Source organism: Anarhichas minor, unplaced genomic scaffold (genome assembly GCF_050575085.1).
Source record: "Anarhichas minor isolate MPS153535 unplaced genomic scaffold, ASM5057508v1 ptg000073l, whole genome shotgun sequence".
In the NCBI taxonomy this organism is placed as follows: Eukaryota; Metazoa; Chordata; class Actinopteri; order Perciformes; family Anarhichadidae; genus Anarhichas; species Anarhichas minor.
This window is the reverse complement of record NW_027466519.1, coordinates 1,224,822-1,243,341: the sequence shown is the minus strand read 5'-3', so window position 1 is coordinate 1,243,341 and position 18,520 is coordinate 1,224,822. Positions and strand designations below refer to the sequence as shown.

Below are 18,520 nucleotides of genomic sequence, written 5' to 3'. Positions count from 1 at the left end.
TGGCGATGAGAAACAGAGGGGCTTAAATGCCTTTTACAGAGTGCAGGAGGAAGTGAGGAGGAGGCAGACGCCTGCTTTACAAGTGACAAAGTCTGATGTGGTATTATTTGATGTACATTTTGCCTTTCAAGTGTTGAAAGTAACCTTGAAAGCAGGAACATCTAACAAGGTACGTTCTCGCTCACAGTGAAGGCCGCCTTCCATCCGACACTTCCATCCGACACTTCCATCAAACCGTTTAAGATTGGAAACATAATTCTTCGCATTAGAGAATTTTCTTCGCTTTATTTCTCCGTTTCTATTTCTGAGTTTCTCACTTTGCTGAACATTTTGATTTTGGAAGAGAGAAACAGTTGGCGTTCGTTGGCGACACACCTCTGACGCCCCCCCCCTCCCCCTTTCACTGCCCTGCTCCCATTAACCGTACCCGCAATCTATGCAGATTACTCTGTAAACTACAGCGCCGTGGCGTCGTGTCCTGCCGCTGTGAGGTCTAATTGGAGCAGACTGAGCTGCAGTGACATATGCTTCACAGCTTTGCAGGGCAAAAGGAAATGAACAGAAATGGACACAGGTCCTGGTTGCATCATAGACTCACCAGCTGGATCGGTCAGTGCCATCTAGACCCCGGCTGCAAGCTTTTAAGCTCCATCTCTAGGGGGGGGGGGGGGGGGGGGGGGTAGGACAACACAGCAAGGTTGTTGCCCCCCGAGGAGCTTATTTTTCAGCCTGAGGTTTTAGTCAGCATCCTGAGGAGTGTGTGTGCCAGGAAGAGTCGTGTCTTATCTTTCTAAAATCAAGGGATCCTCCTGGTATTGCACGCATAAGCACTTTTCTTTTTCTAGTGAACTGAGAAGTTCCTGATCTGCATGAGCTATTAATAAGTGATAACTTCCCCAGTGGTGGGAGAATCAGGTCCTTTATAATGAAACATTTTGACATTTCCGGAGATACCTTCATATGGCTTTCTTGCACAGAGTGAGATGAGAGGAGTTCTACCACTCAAATAATGTACGCTAATTATGAAGCTACAGCTAGCTGACTTAGCTTAGCAGAGGGACGGGAAAACCCAACCCCATAAATCCCATGTGACATTGTGTCTAAATCACTTTTTTATCGATTGTCAGTCGTATTTTGAAGCCAAGTAGAGGCCTTTGCATGCCTTTCAGCTTTTTCTTGCCCATAAATCAAAAGAAACATTTAGTCATCAGGTAACAATACATTAATCACTCCCAATATGGTGCGTTTGTCTCTTTATTTTCTTCCCAATCATCCGTTAAGAAATTAAAATCACTCTATTCTTGGCATAATTTAACAACCAAGTGGGATCAAAAACATAAACAAACTGTAAACTTCAAATATTTTTGTTTTGGAGGATTGCTAAAAACAAGAACTCATGGGTACCAGAGGCTTATTAGAGTGGATTGTTTATGGCAGCTGTAGTGAAAGGCCACCTTTTATGCCTCCTAATAAGCTTGTGATAACAACCACTACTGCTTTAGTCGCTGCTCCGAGTCCTGTGTCTGAACCATTGTATGTTATATTCATAGTTCAAACCAATTAAATATTAATTATAGAATCTGGAGCATGAACAAAGGGGAGAAGCACAGCTTGGCTGCAAAAATGCAGTCAGCGTTCTAGTTTTGGATATGGAAGTCTTGGTGAGCACGGAAGTTCAAAATAGTTGTCAGCCTCTGTTTCCTTGACACCGACTGTTCCAGTCTCATTTTCTCGTGCTTTTGGAGTCTCTAAGAAGTGCTTTGGTTAGATGTTTCTTAAAAATACAACTCTATATCCAATCTGCCCCATCATCGATCCCTCTTCTGCCCGTGATTCAGTCACACACTGTCTTTTACCAATTAATAGTGAAGGTTCCTCACCTGGAGATCTGAAGGTCCAGGCCTCGTCGTCATCGAAGTGTGTATCCCCAGCTGTGAACCTCTCTCCGGGGAAAAATGCGTGCGCCACCGTGCCCCCTGGCCCGTCAAAGGGATATCCGTCGTCGTGGTCGGCCTTTGTGAAGTCGATCTGAATGTCTGCATCGCTGCCGGCCACTTCATGGAAGTTGAGCGGTGCGATGTCACTCCAGACCTTCAGGGCGTAGTACATCAGGGCCCGGACAGTGTCCCTGCCCAGTACGGCCGAATCCTTAGGAAAGGTCCTCACTCTGAGAGAAGAAAGGGGGAGGAGACAGATCACAAAAATGTCATCCGTTCCTACCAAACATTTAAAGAAGTGCACCTATCATAACCTCCCTTTTAGTTATATTGTCCAACCTTTACAACAACAAAAATACAAATGTAACATCCTGGATTCTCACATTCAATCTTTAAACGGTCATATTTAGTGGACAAGCCGGCCTAGTTCTGATGAAACATCTACTGTAAGTTCCAGGTCAGCAGTGAACTTCACTTGAAACGATACTTGACGTGACTTCCTGCTTATCTAACAAGATTGATGAATAAAGGAAAGTTAGACCTTCAGAGGTTCGTCCACCCATCGTAAACCCTTTATCAGTTGACCTTCCAATGTTTTTCATAGCAAAAGTGTATTTTACTGATAACTTGTGAGTCTAAACTACTTTCCAAGTCAAACTTCTGCCAGAGGAGCTCCCACCAGTGAGGATCTCTTTAATATTTGTGTCACTTGTACAAGCAGGCACGTTCTGTCTTCTTTTATCTTTGTTTCAGATGCATTCTCATTCCAAAATGGAGTCATTTAGTGCTGACTTTTTATCAACTCGGCAGTTTTTCTTGTTTTACACACACTTACATACATAGAGCCAAGCCGACAGACTCTTCTCTACCTCACCATTCATCCGTGATTGATTTTCTTTTAGGGGTCCAAGCACCATAAGGGTTGGCACCATTTGTTTTTCTTCATTTTTTAAAAAGCTTCCTTGTCCTCCTCCCTGATCTGAGTTAAAACTATCACTACCTCAGAGACGATAAGTCCTAGAACAACTAAATATGGAGTTTCGTGAAATTCGTGGAACTCGTCCTCAGACTGTGGCTGATAAACATTGGGAGATAGAATATAATGGGTATATAATGGGTAATTAAAGCGGCTATAATCAATATTCATATCAGAAAGAAATGATTGTTTTTTTCCAGCCTGCAGCTGTACTGTTCTTCTTTTCTTTTTGTAATTAGTGTAAAGGGCAGTACACAAAACAGGGGTAGTGACATTCAACACATAGGAAGAGACAGAAACAGACGGATATAGATGAGACAGACAAAGCAAAACAAACAGATGGATATATAGATAGATAACAATATTATTGTTATTACAAATATGCAAACCAGCTGTTGTTTCTAAGGGTTGTTGTGTAGTGTGTGCGTATGGGTGCGTGCACATTTGTGGCTGATGGAGAAGAGACAGAAGCCTAATTAAAAACAAATTTATATTATAATACTACTATTAATAATAATAATAATAATAATAATAGGAAGTGGGAAAATGATTTGAAATCTGAAAATAAATAAAAAATAAATAAAAGTATAATAATCAATAAATGAGTGAGTACTGTCTTCAGCAGAGGAAGCTCTAAAAGCCGCTACCTGCCCAGCACCAAATAACAGAGAAAGTCAACGAGCAGCCGGTGAACATAGCGGAGCATTTAGTCGTTGAAGAGACGTATATTTCCCTCAGGAGCTGGTGGGAAAACAAGAGTAGGACTTGGAATTACATTTGCCAGGTGGACACAATTTGTCTCTGTGTCTACTGGCTGCATAAAGAGGCACAACTGTTTACTGAAAGGTGATAATACGCCACTGTGGGGTCTATAGTAATTACAGACTAGATGTAGTCACAGTCCATAGTATCGTAGATCTCAAGACGAGCGCTATAGATAAGAAAGCGTTGGAGAGTAGTGCTGTGAACACTCTCTTTCATGAATCGCGATATAATTGTGTAAAGTAATGGAGATGAGAATAATCAACCCTTTACTACAAACGGGAAACCATCACCTCTCGCATCTCCTCTTTGCAATAAAACCATTTCAAGGACATCTTGGTGTTTCGCTAACATCCACAGTTTTCAGCTGATATTTTCTGCACACTTGAGCTGTGGCTGTTTACCGCGATGTCTTTAACACACCCAGCGATGCGAATGAGTCCATTAGTGCAGCTAATTAGCAAATATGTCTCTGTCAACACGTTGTCACAGGACACACGGGCGGCGTAGCTGAAAAGCAATATGGTGGGAGCCGTTGGAAGAGGAGTTCCACCTCATTGAGATGAAGACGTATGCAGCCGGTTACCTCCAAATCTAATCGGATCGACTCGTCCGTGGTGGGGGGGGGGGGAGAGACTTGTGAAGCGTGATTTTTTTCTTTTCTTTATTGTGTTGATTTGTTCACAAAAAAAAAAAGATGTGCTCACACACAGTCCACTTATTCCTACTTGCCTGAGCGCCTGACCCTCACTGCAAATCACAGTGAGCCAAGGTCAGTGCAAATAGCTCACCCTCCACTGACAATTCACCTGCTTATTGGTGCTAATTCAGACGGACGAGGCCGGCCGATTGTGTACGGCTGTGTGTGTGGGTGTGTGTGTGTGTGTGTGTGTGTGAGAGAGAATGTTGATGAGGGAGAGCGATGGAGAGGCAGAGTGCATGGATTTGTCACGGCGTGAATATGTATGTGCATCCACTGTGTGTGTCAGCTTGTCTGTGTGCGTGTGTGTGTGCGTTACTGTGTATAAGACCAAGGTCAGAACATTCCCGACATTCAAACTAAATAGCAGCGATTGAACTACAGGTGAACGGAGCGGATATATTTATCTTATATATCATGATGTATTATTCTGCTTGACCGAGTTATTTAATTAAATATGTTGAATTAATAAGTCACGGCTATATTTTTCTTGAAGGATTTCCCAATAAGAAGAACTTTTTTTAGTTGTTACCTCAGTGTGAAACAAGAACCCTGACTAACGCGGTCACAGGTCACATCAGTGCATGCTTTTCTCTCAAAATGAATAAACTTTGTTTATTTCCTTCTAATTTCATGACCGTGATTGATGGGCAGTTAGAAAGTGATAAGCACATGAGCCAGAAAAGTGCAGACGTAGGAGTTTTTGGGCTGCAGCATAAAGCAGAAGTCATCACCGGCTCAGTGGCTGAGGGGCTGTTGAGCAGCGGCGCAGCGTTCCCCCGAGAGTGTGCATCATTGACTCACAAATAAATATCTGTGAACAGAGTGTACCGTCAGACGTTTCCACATCAATCAAATGTAATGCCTCCATGAAGAACTGCTTACATCAAAGCACACCGCGACACTACTGAGCAGGCGGTCCTGGATCGACTGGGAATCTTTGGCTGTGGCCCTTAACCGGCAAACAAGAGGAAGGAGGAGGAGGAGGAAGGAGGAAGGCTGACGGGGGTGAGAGGAAGCCAGCAGAAAGATGAAGTACGCAGGTCAATGTCACAGTATTCAAGAGTCTATACTTATTCATGCATCAAAACATCTATCAGTCTTTACATTCGAACCTGACTATTAACTATGTCCTTGGTTATCAACACATCATAACTTCATATTTGTAATCTCGCCGACTGGTTTATATTTGCCATTTCTGTCACTTGTACTTGGATTTAAAAAAAAAACAAAAAAAAAACTAAGCTACAGAATGTACGACTGAAGTCAAGTATGAGGTTTGTGATTTTAAAAACAACAACACAGTAACGTAAATCAGGGTTTGATCTCACATTGATGCACATAAAGAGTGCAAACACCGTGCCAACAGAGCTAATCAGAACCTGGATGATAACGCGCATTTTAATTTGAAAGTACTCGACTTTGTGTAAAGCAGGGTAGGCTTTAGTCTGAGGAATTGGACTTAGTGTAAGTGTTTGTCTCTCTTAATTCCCCGTGTCTAAAAAAGTTTATCTTCAATTTTTTTCCAGCTGTAAGAAAAGAAAGGCTATTAAATGGAAATAAACAAATCTTTTTACATTTAAATCAATAGCTGTAGGGCAAATGTTTTGCAATGCATTTGTGCTGCAATGTTTGGGCAAAACCCTACCTACCTATATCTCTCTCCAACAAACAAAGAATAATCATGCTGCTGATTGTTGTTTATGTGTATGGATGGGGCAGAAAGAATGGGCCTCACATGCACATATATAATAATAAAAAATGCAATATATCCTTTCAATAGGCTGCGTTTCTATTGCACTGGAAGGAGAGCGGGACGAATTCCCCAACAGGCAAGATGACGGATGTACAACATGAATCTGAGCAAGTACAATTACATTAAGTTAACCTAATAAACCTCCTAGAAATCCTGTAATTTAAATAAATACGAAGTTTTACATCTTATCTGACAAATAAATGTCTATGAAACCATCCTTAACCAAACGTTATAAATATGTAATGAGGAGGGAAATTAGTTTTGCCATTAAAGACTCTATTACGAGATATTATCTCAACAGGCCGATGTGCTGTTGTTATACTGGGATGCTGCTTCCATTGACATGTAGAAAAATACAACTTTCCGGTCTTTTCAATGCTTTCCAATGCTAGTTTAGGCGATTGTGGGCATTAAGGTCTCTAAATGGAAAGTCTGTTTGCATTGCAACTCAAAGGGCTGTCGGTCTTCTGTCTTTAATTAATACAACTTCATTGTATATTTGTTGATTAGGTGTATGAAGCATATGTGCACTACTAACCAGAACGCATATGTCATTTGTACTTCTGGTAATAACCCACTTAAGTTATGTACATCTGCTTACTTGAATATCTTTGTATTTGTTCTCGTTATAAACCACACGTCCTTAAACTCGACACCCTTACTTAGTGAGCGTCCTTAGTGTTCTGAATGGCACCCTAAGGTGGATGTAAGTGTTCCAGCAACACCTCCAGTCATGAATGAACAACTTTTCTATAGTGTAGGTAGGAGTTTTCCCTCCCGACTCATGTTTAAATGGCGTATTTGAGCAGAATTCAGTACCTTGGTACTTCATTGGCTGCGGATAATACAAATGTTCACGGCAATGTATCAACAATAGAGGGGCCTTGGAGCTGAATAAAGGCAGAGGATACAATAGAAGGAAGAAGGTGTAGGACTCTAGGAGTGTACTGTGGATGTTGAGTGTGTGATGATTTTCCAGAATATCACAGTTAAAAATCTATCTAATAAAAAGGAAAACAAGGCATTTTCCACATTCAACAAAAAAACCTGGATAAAAAAGTGCTCTCATTAAATTACAGCAAACACCCCCGATGCTGCGGCTCTTTATAGAATATCACAATAACACAACCTCTGAAAAAATGTGACTGAATCTGAAATTAACAAATAATCCACAAGTGTTTATAATAAAAGCACTTAACATTCACCATCTGTTTCTTGGCAGGAGCCCCAGGCATGGAAAGAAATATACCAACTAAAGACACGAGGTCTGTACTGTACATCTCAATTTCCAGTGTACGCCGTGGCTTCTCTCCACACACACACACGCACACACACACACACACACACACACACACACACACACACACACACACACACACACACACACACGCACACGTGAGAGCTGAAAGTAGAAAGGTGGCTTCACTGCAGGACTGAAGAGACAGGCTGCCGTATTTCACAAAGACTCAAGGGCTCAAGGAGTCTGAAGGCGTCTGAAGGCGTGTGATATCGGCTCGTCGTACTTTTGGCAGCGCTGGTATGGAGAGAAGAGTCAGATAATAAAAAATATTCCCGGTCATAAAGCAGCGGGTCTTCACAGCAGCGTGCATACCGGTTCCCCTGAAGCAGATGTTGACTACGTACAACAGCTTTCGGTGCAGTGCGATGCTGGATTGCTGCCACTCGGTTGTTTCCAGCTCGGCTGAGACCTCATGAGAGCCCCCCCCCCCCCCCCCCCCCCACCAAATGCAATCGTATCCTGAACCCGAAGAAATGTCTGTATCTCTCACCGAGAGCCTCCGGCGGGTGGATGTGCGGGGATTATTTCAACAAGGCAATGCCACGGGGCAAAAGCCGCCATAATGTTATCAATAAGCCATAACCATCCCTGCTCCGGGTGACAGGGGGATTCGTCCCGCTGAACTCTTCCCTCTCGCGGTGTGATCGTTCTCTTCTCCTGCTGCAAATCAGTGCGGAGCAGGAAAAAAAGAAGAAGTTGACAGAGACGTGTTTTTAATTCTTTGTTTCTCTTAGAAAGAAACTCAAACATCTTCCCTCAGTCCGAGCTCTACTTTATTTTCTGTCCTGCTTTTGCAGTATAACTCCTGCAGACCCCCCCCCCCCCCCCCTGAAAGAATGATAACAGCCTACCTGTCTGTTTCGGTGTGTTCCAGCAGTCAGGTACAACACTGCAGCTCCTGGCAAAGCAACACCCCCACTCAGCCAAGATGCCTAGCTAACCTGTCAGCAGTGAACACCTCATGGAAACAGAGGCAATTTAACCACTTACGCCTGTGCAAAAAGGCCCAACACTAGCAGAGGAGAAGAGTGGAAATAGAACCAAGATGACAGCACGGTCCTACTGTGTTTTGTATATCACAGTCCATCACAAATTCAACCTCACTTTGGGTTTCTTGTTTGGTTTCTTTTAGGTTATTGTGTGTGTGTGCATGCCAAAACTGTCAAATTTTTATACATTCTGCAGCTAGTTAGTTCTCCTAATGTGTAGTCATAACATTTAGAAGCTATTAATTCCAAGTGTAATTATAAACTTTGCAAGGCCAAAATTTACATCCAACACTGGCTGAGCAGTCCATATTGAAAACGAGCTAAAGGCGCTGTGCTCGGTGTTGGGAAACACATATGAGGCGGCAACTGTCACTGTGCGGGCAAACATTTGGGGGGCAACGTACAAGTCAACTGATTTTCCGCCATTACAGCCACGCCACCGGCTCTGTGATGCCACACACATGCACAGCGGTGCTTTGAGCTAAACGCTAACACGAGCTAATATGCGCCCGATGACAATGCTATAATGCTATGCTAATGTTGTAGCAGGTTTCACCATCTTGGTTTAGCGTGTTTGCATGCTAACGTTTGCTAACCGGCGCTCGACACTGAACAGAACAAACTGGGATCAGCAGTGACTGCACACGGCATTGTTTTCAATTGATTTACTGGTGTTGAAAGATGTGGTCAGTCACACCATCAAAGAAGTTGGCTGACGGAAGAATTGACTCTCATCAGCGACGCTGTGGGCTGGACTCTGGGAGAGGTCACTCCCCATGAATGAACTCGCAGAGGGAGCAGTGGGGAGATTTGATCAAAAGTTGTGGTGAGACTGTTGTGACTTGTGTCTGATAGCTGACTGAGAAGCACTGACCCTTTACAAACACCTCTCACCAGCAGGGAGAGAGAGAGAGACAGAGAACAAAAGGACATCCAACCTCAGTGTGGGGTAGTTTGTGTTTTTTTTTTACTGTGTGTGTTGTTCCACCCTCCTGTCTTTTTTTCTGCATGTGCTCGTGTGTGCGCATCAATCAATCAAACGCCGCTTGTACAGCACCTTTCATTGTGCAGTTCAAAGTGCTTCACAGACGACTGACGAGCCGAAAATAAGAGGGAACCGTGAAAACCCACAGAAAAGACTAAATGCAGTTCAGCAATTTAACGTTTGACAATTTCAGGCCAAGGCACTCAAGAGGATAAAAAAAACAAGTAATAAGAGAATTATAAGCTATGATAACAGTAATAAAGCGTGAAATAAAAACTAGGTGAATACAATTATACAACTTAAATACAAAACACATGTGATCATTTAGTACTTTAAAAAAAAAATTTAAATATAAAAAGAAAATGGGAAGAAGAAAAGTGTAATCAACCGCTTGGCTGAATAGATAGGTTTTAAGTTAATGTTTAAAGATTTCGACAGCCCCAGCAGCTCTCAGATCGGAGCACAATAGCTAAAAGCTAACGGGTGCAGGAGGACCTGAGGGGTCCATGCAAGACCATGAAGTGCTTTAAAAAGAAGCGAAATCATTTTAAAAATCAATACGAAAGCTGACAGGCAACCAATGTAAGGATTTGAAAACAGGTCTAATGTGTCCTCTCCTTCTGATCCTGGTCAGCACTCAGGCATAGACCACACCAACGTCTCTTGTTGGCTTTGGGTTTGTCCAAGGGAATTCAATTTTTCATGTGTGTTTGTATCAACTGCGTTAATGCGTAGATTGTTATATATTCGACAGACTGGCCAACACCAGCTGAGATCATCTCCTTGTTGAATCATCCCCGACAGCCTGTGTGAATCAGCAAAGGCCAACCGTATGTTCCACCGTGTCATCATCTGCTGTTTTAACACTAAGCCGTGTGTTGCCCTGACTGCATGTAACCATGTGGACCATAGTCTGTAGAATTCATTTTGTCTTTAGGAATCATACAAATGCCTTCGGTGTTGGGAGTATAGACCCGGAGATGCAATTACTGTCTGTGTGCAAAAAAAAACACATTACATGCTCTTCCTTTTTGAGCCGAAATGTATCCAGAAAACAACAGATTTCTGCCTTGAGGAAGCGTGGCCTAATCTAATCTACCAGAGGCTGCACAGATGGAGGAGACAATAGTGAAAGTGTGATGGTTTATGGGAGCTGGACTGAACACAATTGTGTTAGGCTTAGATAACCTGCTCTCAGTTGACACAGATTGAACTATACTGAAACACAAACACTGAAACATCGTTGTATGTATTTGTACAATATTATACTTCTAAAAAAAGTGAATTACATCCGAAATGTAGTGTTTTGTTCCCTCCAGCCTAGTAGGATGAATTGGGCACATTTCCATTGACTGGATGATCTCATCTTTGTGAAGCACCCTTCAGCACTCAGCATGACTACGGGTGTAAATGGTGAATGATCTAGACGTCATTTTCTTTTTGTTTGAGGTGTAACCTCATAGTAGATAGATAGTGCTTTTTAAAAATTGTTTCTTTACCTCCAGGATAGATGCCTCTTGCTCCATTTGTTCTGAGGGTTCAAGCCGCGCTTCCTGCGGCCCATGGTCCCCTCCGCCTCAGAAACATCTGGCAGAGAACATCTGGGTGTTTTCATCAGACCCACCGTGGCTTGGTCTAAAGGCGAGAGGGCAGGTAATTGTGATACAGACTAACGGAGGAACATCAATTACACCGAACATTATTACAACATCGTAAACAGAACTTTTATCACATCGGTTTCACGACGGCTGGAAAAGTTACTTAAAGCCTGATTACAGATTATGTCCGACATAAACACAGTGGAAGACATCAACCGCTGCGGTTCAACAACTGTTTGCAAATGAATCTTTCAGCAGCTGTAACTCATACTGAATACGCTCGCATGCATACATACATTCAGGCCATAAATCATACATGCTCCGTATGATTCCCTCTCACATGCACACTCACACGCTGCAGTTGGGGCCATAAATTACACTCACACACACACACACAGCCGCCGCTGTCTTAATGCGTTCACACAGTGCGATGCTTTCTACCCTCTACAGTTGTGTGCGTGAGATGGAGCAGTGGTGTGTATGGTATAGAGAATGACATTGTTTGCAGAAGATAACTGCTGTTGGTGTGTGTGTGTGTGTGGCAGACAATACACTGTATGTGCGAGAAATGATGTATAAGGGAGAAGGTATTCGATCCAATACACTGGTTTTACATATACCACGATGATCAATCACACAGCATGCAGTACTGTCATTCGACTGTGTGCATGCGCGTGTGTGACATCAAGTGTGATTTATGTTAACAAGGTGTTTCACGGGGCATAGTGATCTCATGCAATCCAATACAAAAGGGCTTAAAATACATTTTACCCGTGTTCGACGATTGTTATGTCAGAATGATTGACTCCAACTGCCAGTTTCTAAAGCCGTATTTTGTCTGTGTGTTGTGTGTCGCCAGGTACACTTTTAAAGTCGCTCTCTCACTCACACATACTGTAGTCAGGAAGTTAAAACACACACAAAGTGCATCCATCCATCCATCCGAAGTGCCAACATAATCCTCCCGTTTTCGGCGCGATCGCACGCAGCCACATACCTAAGACTCCGGTCTCCTTCAGCCCTCCGTACTTCTGCATGGCTTTGATGGCATTGGTCAGGGCCTCCTTGGTCTGAAGCTGACCAGTCACTGGGTCAGGGGGCGGGAGGTAGCCAAACTTGCTCAGCCAGTCCTGGAACGGGGAAACAGTAGACAGAGTTCAAGAGTCATCACAGGCATTTCAAGGACTCCAAGTATCCCAAAGCTGCTGAGAGGGTCTGCCACCTGTTCGTGTTTACTGTCTGCGAATACTGTGTGTGTATGCGCGTATGTACATTCAGGTTATGTGACAGTGTTATGTCTGAATGTAATGTTTGTACACATATATCTAGGGATCTCCATCTGTCTTGTGTGCACTCTGCACATCTCGAGAACCGCTCATCCGAATTCACACTTGGCGGGTGCATTGCTGGGGACTCGAGGGAGTGCAGTGTCGAATTCTGGTGCAATTTGGAAACGTGACATGTTCAATATTAATAAACTGTGGATTAACAAGCACACGGCGCTCTGTGCAGCAGCGGGGGAAGAGCTTCGGGGCGCTGCGGTCCAGCGTGCGGTCCAGACAGCGCCCTATTGACTGCAGTTCACTTTTTGCTGCTGGACCCTGGATGAAGCCCACTAAAGCTACATGAATCAGTTAACAAGCACGAGCAGAAAGTCTACATTTCAATTTGAATTGTGTATGTTTTAGTTTTTTTTCCATTACTAGCTTATAACTGCACCGCTGGAAATCCACTTGTTAAATAAGCCTTTTGACTTGTCATAGCAGAAAAAGCACAGGTGTTACTAATCACGTTAACGATGGCTCTGTTCTATTCAAGTGTCCCTGTAAGATCATTCACTTAATTAGTTGCACCTGTGCTTTCCCCTCTGTGACCTGTCAAAACGGCTTCTGTAAAAAAGGCCGTTCGTCAGCTACTAATCAATATTGTGATTACTGTTGGATTTGCAAATACTGACTGTTTTTGGATTGATCAATGACAGTATCATGTATGCACACATATTAAGTTGTGTCAAAGAAGATTTTTGGGATAATTCCATGATTTTCTTTCTTACTTTTATTGACACGCTATGACTTTTAATAATTAACTTAAGTTCTTCCGAAGCCGTCTTCTGACAGTTGATATTTGCGTCCTCATCCATGTCTTTGCTTCACAGAAAGGGGAAAGTATTACAGAATACAGATGACCCCAAGTATCATCAGGATTATGAGAAAGAAAAGTTTGCTTGAAGAAGTTTGATTACGTATAGAAAGCAGAGAGCAAAGAATGTGTGTCTGAATAACGACTTAGACAATAGCCTTTATGTTACCTGAGTACTGAATGATATTATACATTTGATGTGTACAATATAACTAGGCCCTGTGTTTATAAACAAAACCGTATTTTATTACAATGTCCTGATGAATGTCACGGAGACAGACCTCTTGTCATAAAACCGTAAGTAACCGTCTATGTCATGATGCGCTTTTAGCATCTGCAGTGCTCACGCCAGGTGGTTGAAACCTGGGTCCAAGGGCAGGTGATCGGAGACATACTAGAAGTTTACTATCACATACCCAGCAGTTACAATTTAAGAAACACGAGGAGAGAAAAAAGAAAAAAAAATTAACGATGAAACAAAATGTGGTAGTAAACTGGGAAGATAAAAAAAAAAGAAGTGGCTAAACAGCATCAAAAGGTTGTGTATGTGTGGTCTTGGTTCAAAGGCAATGGGATTGTGGGGCAGGTTCTGCTGAGCTGGAGGTAATAGCAAAGCACTTTTAAGGTTCAGAAGTCACCCAACCCACTTTTAAGTGTCAGCATACTGAACGTTTTGGCAAGATGTAAAGAAAAAGAAAATGAAGATATCAGGCAATATTGATCCCTGTCCATGTCCATGTCAGTCTCTCCCCGTCCTCGGGGGTCAGCTACAGAAAACAGCCCTGCAGCTGCTCTAGAGTCAGCATATTGCTCAAAGACCAGCTTGCTAGCACTTGAACCCAGCCCCAGAAGGGTGAACCCTAAACAAATGTTATTTTTTATTACCATACGATGTCCAGAAAAAGAGCAATATGGATGTAACAGTTAGGGTCTGCATATGCAGAGAGCTGACTCTGTGCTTCACTCAAATGCAAAAACATGATAAAGAAATACACAACACAACCACACTCGGCTTGTATCCCTTGGGGGGACCTTTTGACTACAACGGAGCAATTTCTGCGGACACGTTAGTGCTGAATCCACTAAGACAGCATCAATCAAAAGCAGCAAAAAGGCAAGGCAATATCTGCAGTATACCTTTCAAACACAGAGTGGTTTTACACGAGGCACGGAAAATGCATTAGAACATTTATGGACATGCCGAATGGGACATAAATCTGTTAAAAGAAAGTAGGAATGAATACAAACACACAGTTTGAGTGCAGCGGCAGCATTTGAAGTAATAATAAAAAAACAACATCTCCAGGTAACCTGCGATTGAGTATAATTAGACTGGGTGTAATGCTGACTACCGGAAGTTATATGTATTTATTAGTATATAGTGGTAGCTTGTTTCTTAGACAATGAAGAGACATTTACAGTATACAGTATTTAACATACGTTGCAAAATTTAGCATGAGTAAACCACTGTGTGTGTCTTAATATTAAAAAGACGTGTTTGATGCCCAGAATGCGGACAGAAAAGGCTGTATGTGTATATATATATATATATATATATATATATATATATATATATATTATATATATATATACACGTCATATATATATGACGAAAGAACTGAACCGTGTGAGTATTTCTCTCCAAATCTGTGATTAACTGCAGCACGAGGGTGCCGACGCCCATACCCGAGACTCCAGTCATCTTTTAATCATGCATTATTAAGACGAGCAGAAAACCGTGGCCCAAAAATAACGTGCAACACTCCAGTATTCCCGTTTTCTCGTACCTTCAAATGAGAGGCATGTTTTCAGAGAATGTCCTCTGCACAGATCTGCTGCCACTGTAGCGAGCTCTTTTTTTCTGAGCAATCAAATCGCCGCTTTGTACTGTAGTAATCATCTGTCGTGTTTTCAGTTGTTCCGCTGTGGTCGGCATTAAAAGTTTTCTTTCGGTGGCTCGTCCGAGTTGCGGAAGGGAACCAGAAAACAGCTGATTCCACAAACGAGTAAACAGCTGTCGCAACAACTTCAAAGCGTTGCTCGTGTCACACTTACTCGATAGGTTCTACGAGAGAAGAAAGTAGCGGTAGGAATAATTGTCTTTGATGCATTATCACTTGGTACAAGAAATGTATAAAAACTGCCCTTTCTTACTTCTAGCCACTTCTTTTCGTTTTTTGTCCCAATTTGTTTCCAGATGGCACGGGGTTGAACTACAGCCGCATTCTCACCAAATCAGGAGGTTGTGGCGATTAGGACCTATTTGATCATAAACCAAAGAAATGGTGACACTTGGTCAAAAGTTAGGAGAAGAACCAAAGTTGGTACGATTCATCCTGAGGGGGACATGAATGTGCGTACTAAATTTGATGGCAATCCATCAAATAATTATTGAAAAAAACGTTATGAACTTGAATGTGGAGAGGTCAGGAGTTCACCTAAAACTATATAGGATTCATCCTCTGGGCACCACGAATGTACCAACTTTCATGGCAAGTATCTGCAGTCCAGCACCTCAACAAATTGTCTTTATATTCAACATTTCTGCGTCGCACAATTTACGCCCCAACGCCTGCGTCACATGCAGGCACAAGTTCAAACTTTATTTAACGAAGCGGGGAAAGTAAGAGTGTGGAGGTCAAGACCAAAAAGAGGCCGGCACTGAATGTTAACTTCGTCATTGAAAATAATCTGGAGTTTTTCAGAACCATCAACATTCAAGGTTGTTGATAAGAATCGATTGCGGCGCGCGTCTGTGGACACACAGCAAGGTTGTTGTTCCGCGCTGTCAAAAAAATCCCTAAACTCATCTATCCGGCTGTCAGGACTGCCTGCTGCTCAGAAAAGGTGACTGCACAGCGAGTGTCACCACGTATGTGTGTGCGAGTGAGTGAGTGAGTGTGGAAGCAAAAAACTAAAAAAAAAAGAGTCAGAACTTAACCCCACAAAACACATCAGTCAGCAGAGACGCGCAGCAGAGAGGAGAAGGTGAGGGGGAATGGAAAAGAAAAGGGAAGGTGGTGAAAGACACTACGGGGGAGATGGAAGGAGACCTCTGATGAGTCCGTAAGATCGGCTCATCCTCAAGGGAGCCGTCTGTAGTACAGCCTTGTAAACATCAAACCAAACCACTGACTGTGATTTCACACACCACGAGAGAGAGAATGTGAGTCATGTATGAGCTGCATGAATAACAATCGACCAAAAAACAAGAAGTAAAGGAAGAAGATTCCCTTAGACACACACACACACACACACACACACATACACATAAAGGCATCGAATGGTGCCTATTGGCCTAAAACCATCTGATGACAGCGGTTCAGAGTGTGACAGGCAGTTGTTTTTAACACCAACTTTTTACAGAGACTTGAATCGATTAGGGCAGTGTTTGTTGGCGGAGTCTATATCTCCAGACTGGTTTTTATAAGTTCCTGTGAGCACTTATTCTGCGGTGTAGAAACATTGTTTCCTAATTTAAGCTGACCGCAACACCACCGTTTTATATGAAGGACACAAACCTGACTTTTTAACAGCCAATTTTCAAGCCAAAAAAAACAGAAAAAAGGGAGAGTGTTTGTACTAAAAAAAGACACAGTCAAGGTTTCAGGCTACAAATGTGGATTTACCATGAAGGGAGAAAAAAAGGGCCAACGTGGAATCAATTAAGGACAAATAGTTGAGAAAGCGCTGGTTTATGAAGACGGTGGTTTTATAGACCATTCTGAAGTTTGATAAACACAAAAAGTAATTTGGGTCTAGTTTTTTTTCGAGAGTTTAATGATGAAAATCCGGGCAAAAATAATGGGTTTGGAGAATACCGTTAGAGCTTTATAATCTATTGAGCCAGCACCAATTTAGACTGGCTCCATAATAAGGAATGAAAGGAGTCCCGTCCTCTTAAAGGAATACTTCACCCCCAGAGTGACCGTTTGAATATCAATTACTCACCCCGTGTTACCTTAAACCTTATATTTGATATATATATTTTGCATTACAGGACGAGGACTCTGACCGAGTGTCAGACAGACGAGGTATGGCTGTGATGTGGCATGGTGTAAAGATGGCTGACACGGGGACATACGTCTTGCTCAGGATGTGGCTCATCCGCACAGTGAGAGGTATGTGGCGATCGGTACAAAAGCAATCTCTATTAGGGTAACAACAAAAACAAACAACCAGAATCATGCTAAATGTTGTTTGTATTTGCAGGATAATGCATGTGGATGAAACGCACTCTGCACTCGCTGTGCGCCGTGCGTTCAAAGTGCGGTCGGGTTTAGTTAATGAGACACTTTGATCTCCCACAGTCGCTATCACTTAGAAATGAGGCAGCACACGGAGGAACCTCTGCAAAGATGAGAGGATGTGGAATACATAAACACACAGAACCAGGGTAACAAACAAACTTTGTTTTTGTTATTCATATTGAAAAATTAGTTTTTTAATATCCTCAAAAGAACATCAATTATTGTTCCTGGTGTCACCGTATCGGTTCGTTTTTGTCTTCGCTATTATTAATAATAATTTTATTACGAATCAAACCACTTCTCGGAATTAGACTCTTCTGCACAATATAAAATGATTCGTAAAAGAAGTAATTCAAAACAGGTAGAGTGGAAAAAAGGAACCGCAGCAAAGTGATTATAGTGATTATGTAACATAATTACATCCCCCATCACTCAGCATACTGCTTCACTAAGAATGGCACACTTTAATTATACACCGCTTTTCACAAGGTGGATTTAAAACATACTGTAGGAAAACAAAAAGCCCGAACAGGTTGGGATCTGCAATTGCTTACTTAAACTTGAAGAGGAAGTGTGATTTTGGTGTCCCTCAGTAGTACGTGACGGCCTTGCTTACAGTGTAAAAACGTGCCCGTGTGGTGTGCCACTTTATATTGATGGTGTAAATTACAAACCCACCCTTGTATGAATTAAACACAATGATAAAGACGTTTAGCCAAAATGCGTAGGAGCCAGCTATGCAATATTAAATATTAAAGGCTTTTTTATTATACAACCTTCTTTTTGGATTCGCAAGAGGATTCCCGAGCTGCAGTAAGAAATAATAATAAAAACAAAATATCTTTCCTTTTATTTCCGAAACACTGGACATCATGCAACGGCTGACAGCGGGCTGCGAGTAGACGGGCTGGGAAGCCATTAAGGGTTATAGGAGCCGCTGCATTCGAGGATATCGCCTCTTAAGTCAACTAATGCAGTCACAGTACAGGTGTCACCCTTTTAAGCATCCCAGAATATGCAAAGCAGGAAGTGTCTATCCAGAGTGTAAAGCACACTTCTGAAGTCTTTGATGAAGCTCCAAAGCACTCCGCTCCAGTAAACGACTAATCCAGTTTGCATGTCATCCGC

The 18,520-nt window shown here is 42.4% G+C and overlaps 1 protein-coding gene across 1 annotated transcript in view; it reads right to left on the bottom strand.

Moving 5' to 3' along the window:
* Positions 1–18,520, bottom strand: part of mmp17a (matrix metallopeptidase 17a) — a 57,422-nt gene that overhangs the window by 12,576 nt on the left and 26,326 nt on the right. The window contains exons 2-4 of the mRNA XM_076079836.1: positions 12,001–12,133; positions 10,905–11,040; positions 1,881–2,167 (exon numbers count right to left, since the gene is read on the bottom strand). Coding sequence (XP_075935951.1) covers positions 1,881–2,167; positions 10,905–11,040; positions 12,001–12,133 — 556 coding nt within the window. The remainder of the gene's footprint in view (positions 1–1,880; positions 2,168–10,904; positions 11,041–12,000; positions 12,134–18,520) is intronic.